General features: G+C 41.8%; 1 protein-coding gene across 1 annotated transcript; it reads right to left on the bottom strand.

The window, feature by feature from the left end:
- Nucleotides 1–996: 996 nt before the first annotated feature.
- Nucleotides 997–4,350, bottom strand: LOC129828627 (oxidoreductase-like domain-containing protein 1). The gene is made up of 2 exons (XM_055889712.1): nt 4,131–4,350; nt 997–2,055 (listed from the first exon to the last, which is right to left on the bottom strand). The coding sequence occupies exons 1-2, from the start codon at nt 4,179–4,181 to the stop codon at nt 1,636–1,638; spliced, it is 471 nt and encodes a 156-aa protein (XP_055745687.1). The 5' UTR covers nt 4,182–4,350; the 3' UTR covers nt 997–1,635.
- Between the last annotated feature and the right edge of the window lie 3,141 nt (nt 4,351–7,491).

The raw sequence follows: 7,491 nt of genomic DNA, 5'->3' as shown, positions 1-7,491 counted from the left end.
GACCTGAGATATTTAGTTTCATGTTGTCCGTAGCACATTCCATGTATTGTACTACAATCCTATTTTTGAAGTGAATACCATTACTGTAAAATAAATACAATAGACTAGATGAATACTACATGGGGTGGCTAACCATTATGTTTGCTAGACAAGGCATAGGTTAAGTGACATAAGACATGGATACATAATGATTTCAGAGTGTATAGCATTGTAAACTCCCAGGTATCGATCTCACCAAACACCACTGAGTTGGCTTCATTCATCTGAGCTGTAGTCAATCAGTAGTTGTCCAGCAGTGTAGAGTGCTGCCACGTTCACAACTGTAAAATCAGAAATCTCTGGTTTCCGACTTCAGTGCGATTAAGACAACTGGAAACTCTTAACAAAAACAAGCTCCGACTGGGAAAAATTGTTTTGAAAGAGTCATCCAAGTAGGAAACTCTGGCATCTTTCTAAATCTTTTTCTGAGAACGGTTATTGTTTGATCTGGGTTATTTGGGGGGGATTATACATAAGATATTCTTTAGGGTGATCAAGCCAGTTGGCTATGATGTCATGGAAAAAATGAAAGATTATGCTGGTTGTAATGTTGTTTACTGCCAAGTGCCCATGTCGCAATGCTACATGTCATAATGCTACGTCACAGTGCCACATGTCATAATGCCTCTTACTGCCAAGTGTCCATGTCACAATGCTACATGTCACAATGCCACATGTCATAATGCCCGTACTGCCAAGAGCCCATGTCACAATGCTACAAGTCATAATGCTACGTCACAATGCCCCTTCCCGCTAAGTGCCCATGTCACAATGCTACATGTCCCCAATGCCCCTTTCCTGTGCATTTATTCTCACATGGAAACAAAACGTGAATGTCAGAGGTGTCAAAAAGTATTTGTTATTCAACAGATGATAACTCTGTAGTATTGAACTAGACCACCCTACAGTGGTCAATATCATATCAGAGTCAAGATGGTCAAAGGAAATGAGAGTTCATTCAGTCACACAAGTACAATATTTATTTCAAACCAAATGTTGTCCATCATCAACCTACACTTACAATTTATATTTAAATAATTAACAATTCATCCACCACCAACTAAAATAAAATAAAATCAATCCATACACCTAAAAATGTTTACATCCAAACATAACTGTGCGTATTCTATTTCAAGTGTCAGGGAAACTTATTTTTAAGCTTCATTTGTCACAGCATAGCAGAAAGTAACACACTGTCAGACGGCATAAATAAATTAAACATCAAATGTATTGTGATTATGTGAACATTTAAACCATTAGGCCTACAATTATTGAATGCCTCAACAAAGTAGGCTTCTACGGCACTAGGCTATATTTATGCATTAATTAAATTATAAATCATACATGATATACACATGTAAAATACTATAGATTAGGTTAGAATATGCAATATTATGCGATGACAAAAACTAGTTGAAATGTCCATGACTAAGTGAAATGACAGTTTGATAGACATGTACTATAAACTGCATACCAGTATTCAAATCTGAGGGAGTGGTTTTAAACTGCATAGTGTCAAAAGGCCCTCAATGTCCCCATTTCCTCTCTGCACAGACACACAAACACACACACACACACACACACAAAAAAAAGAGTCTACTTCTTCATCATCATCCTGATCTCCATCTTCAGGAAGGCTTTCAGGTTCTCATCTGATACGTTCTCCTCAATAGCAGCCAGGGCACTCTCTTTCCCAAACTCTCCGTTACGGTAGTACTCTAGGAGCTGCTCTGCGTGTTCAATCCACACACAGTTATGGCAACCGCTCATACAACAATGGGTGGGGGTGAGTGGAGGGCCAACGGCCTTGGCAGGAGGGGGGTCAGAGCTACAGTGGCCAGAGCTAGACTCAGGGCTACTGTCTGTGGTGGCTGAGGTATTCAGAGTAGGAGGAGTTGGAGTGGTTGATCCAACTTCAGTTGTGACTCTACAGATAGTTCCTAGTCTGAGGTAAGGTTTTACCCGCGCCAGTTGAAACTGTTGAGAGATCCGCCCTCCCAGGTACAGGACACACAGCTGGTAGAAATACAAAACATATTGCCTCATTTCATCACCATCATGTGATAATGAAAGAGAAGGGTGAGAGAGAAATGGGATGGTGTGGTAGGTAGTTAGCTAGCTAGTTAAAAAAATGTACTGTTAAGGAGTGTAGGCTTGGGGAATGAGAACTAGTAGCTAGCTATCCTTTGATCATGACTTTCAGTTCCTTTATATTACATATAAGAGTCATTGGATGAAGGCCTCTTCTGTATGGGGGAGTTTTCTTATGAGCCCCGACACTCGGTCTGAACATAAACACCCACCACGGTTTTGGAAGCATAAGGAACCTATCTTTCATATCAGCAAGAAATAAATGTACAAAAAAGTGAAATGTTAAATTGATACACACCTTTATAGGGTTAGTGTTGTCACATGGCCATACCTCCATGTTACAGTGAGTTCACGGAAAACAGACAGAAGACAGTTGACTACCTGTGCTAATTACCTGTGCTAAACCTCAACCTTCCTCTCTCACAAGTGACATTTCTGATCCCCAGCTACATAAACACATTCCACTACTTTCCCCAATACTACACATCCCTTTGTCTCATGCCCTTATGCACATTTCTCACACCTTGGACCCTATCTCCTACCCACTGCTGCCACATGCCCATAAACTTGACACCTGTAACATCGTAATGTATTCGGCTCGTACAGGATAACTTATATATCCTAACTTCACTCTGCCGGGCAAAGACTCAACTTCAAAACTCAAAAGAACAGACGACTCTTCCGTTTCCCCACTGTCTGCGTCGCATCAAACGATGAGTATCACATACACCGGGAAAATTTGCCCTCAGCTGGTCAACATTTATATCTACTGCTACCCCAGTTATCACTCCTTTCATTGGTGCCCTTTTCTTGAGAACAAAACAGTTCACTTTTCTTGCCCCCATTTGTTTTACTTCGAGCGCATTCTTCCTCTGCCCAACTGAAGCAAACGATTATCACTAGACCACTTTTAGTTACCCTCCCTGATTCCACATGACACTCGTTTTTCACCCACCTTGAAACCACAAATGGATCAGCCAAAAGGCAAGAGTTCACTTTTCCCATAAACTTCACTCCTACTTTCACAGACTCTTCTTCATCCTGATCCTCGGTGCATACCTCGGTCTCCGATAACTTTACTGTGCATACCTCGGTCTCCGATGACTTTACCGCACCTACCACCTCCGATGCTTCACCCTCATTCACTTCCATTTCTCCTCCTGTCTTCAGCTCACACTTTATACCATTCTTCTTTGACAAACCATCTCCCCCCCCCCCCCCCCCCCCCCCCACCATTTTTATCCGACTCAAGCTCACCCTCTTCTTCCCTCACTCTCTTAGACCTCTTCTCCCTCTCTGTTTTCCAAGTCTCCTTATGATTATACTGTCGCTCCATCCCTGACACCCATATTGTACTTGCTTTATCTAGGGACTCCATTTCCCCCTTCGGGAGCTATGCTCATCTGCCTCTTATTTTGATATGATATGAAAGTAGAGGATTTATGTTTCTAGAACCAACATGCGTGTAGATGGAGTATTTGGCTGTTTTGGCTTCCAGAGTCAATTCGCCCGTAAACAGAACACGTAGCCAATGTCCGTGGACTATAAAGAGTAATGGTATGTACCTTTAGTCCAATATTGGACAAAACAGCCAAATAGAATCGATTCGCAATTGCGCTACGGTTCTAGAAACACAAGTCTTCTACTTTCATATCACATCAAAATAATTTCATAAATACAAAATGCACACTTATTCTACACCTTTTTAACCAGTTTTAGCAGTATTTTTCAGTAACAACACATCTTCCGTTTACAGGTGTTAGGAGATACAGATAGCTGATTAGCACAAGTAGTCATCGGTTTCCCGTAAACAAACGCTGTAACATGGAGATGTAGTCGTGTGGGGAACACTAACCCGGTTAACGGTCTGTATCAATTTAAAATCAATCAATTTAACACAACTATCCCTTACAGAAGACGCCTTCGTCGAATGACTAATGTATAACGATAATGGTACTGAGAATCATGACCAAGGGACAACGCTTCTGTTGATAACCAACCTTCTGTAAAGACAACGATGATCCCATGATATTTCCTCTCAAACGAAACATTTTTCTGATGTATATGTTGCTACATATCTGAAGACTTAATTTCCTATGCAGAGTACAATCCACAAATCTATTTCCCCCCAAGTGTTTCAGCTACTTGGCTAACTAGCTCACATGCTAGCCGTGAAATTCCGCCATGTTGGAATGAACTATGACCGTCAGTGACTGTAAGCAAGGTTGCTGATTGGCTGAAAGGAAACATAGTGCGGGCTGATGTTCATGACTGCATTGTCAACTTGTGTCCAGCAGATGTCAATAAAGCATATCATTCAGTTAAAACGTCCCTCAGTGTCTGATTTTGTCAGGAAAAACGGAGCAAACGAATGTACAGCATAATGGTACATTTATAAACAACGGATATTTCAACAGATTTGTATTGAAGATGTTAGTTACATTTTTATATGCCCTGCTGGCTGTAGGCTACATCAATACATTTGTACTTCCAACAAAAAAGAGACTCGTGCTTCATCACTACTACATCAAGCTGAGGATGGATGGAGGGTGTGAGTATTACCCGATGGACGTCTTGTTGCCAAGGACTACCTGCTTAGAGAGTTGAAGAGCTATGCATCTGCTCTGTCAGGATTCTCTCATTAGTGCATGAGAAAAGACTCTAACACATTTCGCCATGACATCATTTGATTCCACTTTTGAGTGTTAGATAAAAAATAATTAGAACATCATATTATAGGGGAGCTCTATGGTTTAGCTTTGTAAAACTAGTTTCAGTTCGAGTCATATATAATGCTTTATGTAGAGGGCTATCCCTTTGAGCAAAAGCCGTTGAAAATATGTATTTCTGAGTAAAATACATATTTTTCTGTCTCGTGCTCACTGGGATGTTGTTATTCAAGTATTACATTTTGTAGCAGCACACCAACAAGTCTCCTCTGTTCTAAAGTATGCCAACAAACTAATTTCCTGATGCCAGCCCTTCACTGATTCACTTCCTTGCAATTACTCACACCTCCAAAAGAAAATACTTTCCTTTGACTGCGTTACAATGGTTGGCAAACATATGCAGCACAATTGTACATCTTGTCCAGGGGTCTGTTGGCATTAGAATACTAGCCTACCTCTGTGTGTGACCGTGACTCATGGAAGTCAATATTACACCAACAGGATTCTCTCTCACTGTATAGCCAGTCTAAATACTACAATACGTTCAGGTATTTCTCCATACAGCCTAACCTACTACAGCATATAGTAACAACCTGAATTATAAATTTTTAAATAAAATTCACCTTTATTTAACCAGGTAGGCTAGTTGAGAACAAGTTCTCATTTGCAACTGCGACCAGGCCAAGATAAAGCAAAGCAGTTTGACACATACTGTACAACAACACAGTTACACATGAAATAAACAAACATACAGTCAATAATACAGTAGAAAAAGTCTATATACAGCATGTGCAAATGAGGTAGGATAAGGGAGGTAAGGCAATAAATAGGCCATGGTGGCGAAGTAATTACAATATAGCAATTAAACACTGGAATGGTAGATGTGCAGAAGATGAATGTGCAAGTAGAGATACTGGGGTGCAAAGGAGCAAGATAAATAAATAAATACAGTATGGGGATGAGGTAGATAGATGGGTTATTTACAGATGGGCTATGTACAGGTGCAGTGATCTGTGAGCTGCTCTGACAGTTGGTGCTTAAAGCTAGTGAAGGAGATATGAGTCTTCAGCTTCAGTGATCTTTGCAATCATTGGCAGCAGAGAACTGGAAGGAAAGGCGGCCAAAGGAGGAATTGGCTTTGGGGATAACCAGTGAGATATACCTGCTGGAGAGCGTGCTACGGGTGGGTGCTGCTATGGTGACCAGTGAGCTGAGATAAGGATGGTTGGCAAACATAAGCACATTTGTGCCACACGCCGAAAGGTCTGTAGACCGGTATTACCTCTGTGTGACATGACTGAAGTAAAATTTTTCAGGGTCTCTGCACAAAAGTGATATGTCTGTTATTTCTTCATAGTGTCTGTAGCCTTCTATGCTTGCTGAAATAATCTCAAGACTCTTCGTTACTCATAGGTTGCATCCCAAATGTCCTATGGGCCCAGGTCAAGAGTATTGCATTATGTGACCCTGCCGTAGGAAGTAGGGGTCCTGGGGGTGCTGCAGCACCCCCTACAAAATCAGATTAAAAAAAACATTTATATTCCATAAATGTAAAAATATTGAAAAAATATATTTTTCACAAAAGTAGTGAACAGGGCCTTTACTAGTCCTGTATTAATGGCCATTGTGGACTTAGACATTTGTCCAGCCCCCTGTTGGAGAAAAAAAATCACAGCTCCCACACTCCCAAACTACTTCCCCAGGCTATGGGCAGGGGGAATTTGTCAGGATTTTGGGGCATGTTGTCACGTGAAACTTATTGAAGCCTCTGACCCTGCATGTCCATTGCATGGGACTGAAGGCTCACATTTAACTAATGTTAAAACTCTCTCTCTCTCCTCTCTCTCTCTCTCTCTCTCTCTCTCTCTCTCTCTCTCTCTCTCTCTCTCTCTCTCTCTCTCTCTCTCTCCTCTCTCTCTCTCTCTCTCTCTCTCTCTCTCTCTCTCTCTCTCTCTCTCTCTCCTCCTCTCTCTCTCTCTCTCTCTCTCTCTCTCTCACTTGTTCTCACTCAAACACACACACGCACACGCACACGCACACACACACACACACACACACACACACACACACACACACACACACACACACACACACACACACACACACACACACAGAAAAGAACACCACACCCCCACCACCCAACTAAGTCATTCTTTTGTAACTCCCTGAGAGGAGTTCGCTGACTGGCTAATCTTATACATTTTATTAAGAGCGTTAGAGTGTTACTGGTTCAGATTCGGTCGGTAATAAATGGCTTCATTATGTGTGTGTGGGAGGGGGGGGATCCCTATGGGCCTTAATGTTTGCAAGCCACTTCCATGGAGACTCTGTAGCACTCTAGTCAGATGCCTGACTGGGCCTTTATCTGAGATACCAGGGGACCTACAGGTGTGTCACCTACAGGTGTGTCACCTACACCTATATATGTGTCACCTACAGGTGTGTCACCTACCTGGGAAAGGTCTTGAGGCATGATGGAGCCACTCATCACGGGAGAGGCTGTCTGTGATTCACATGTTCTATACTGATTCATTCCACAGGTTAAAAGGTACTCAAATGTATCATGGGACGGTAACAGTGTCAATGTCAACACACGATGAAGTCACTTGTCAGACTGTGGGAGATAACAAGTGGACTGCGGACTGACCCTTTAGTGTTATTGGTAGTAGTGTAGAACAGTCACAATGACTCT

The sequence above is a fragment of the Salvelinus fontinalis genome, chromosome 30, assembly GCF_029448725.1.
Source record: "Salvelinus fontinalis isolate EN_2023a chromosome 30, ASM2944872v1, whole genome shotgun sequence".
Lineage (NCBI taxonomy): Eukaryota > Metazoa > Chordata > Actinopteri > Salmoniformes > Salmonidae > Salvelinus > Salvelinus fontinalis.
This window is presented reverse-complemented; position numbering and strand designations above follow the sequence as displayed.

What these genes read in the sequence shown, in the direction of transcription:
- LOC129828627 (XM_055889712.1), bottom strand. Translation starts at nt 4,181, where the DNA reads ATGTTTCGTTTGAGAGGAAATATCATGGGATCATCGTTGTCTTTACAG. An exon ending in CATCGTTGTCTTTACAGAAG is followed by an intron (nt 2,056 to 4,130) that starts GTTGGTTATCAA and finishes TATTTCTACCAG; the next exon opens with CTGTGTGTCCTGTACCTGGG.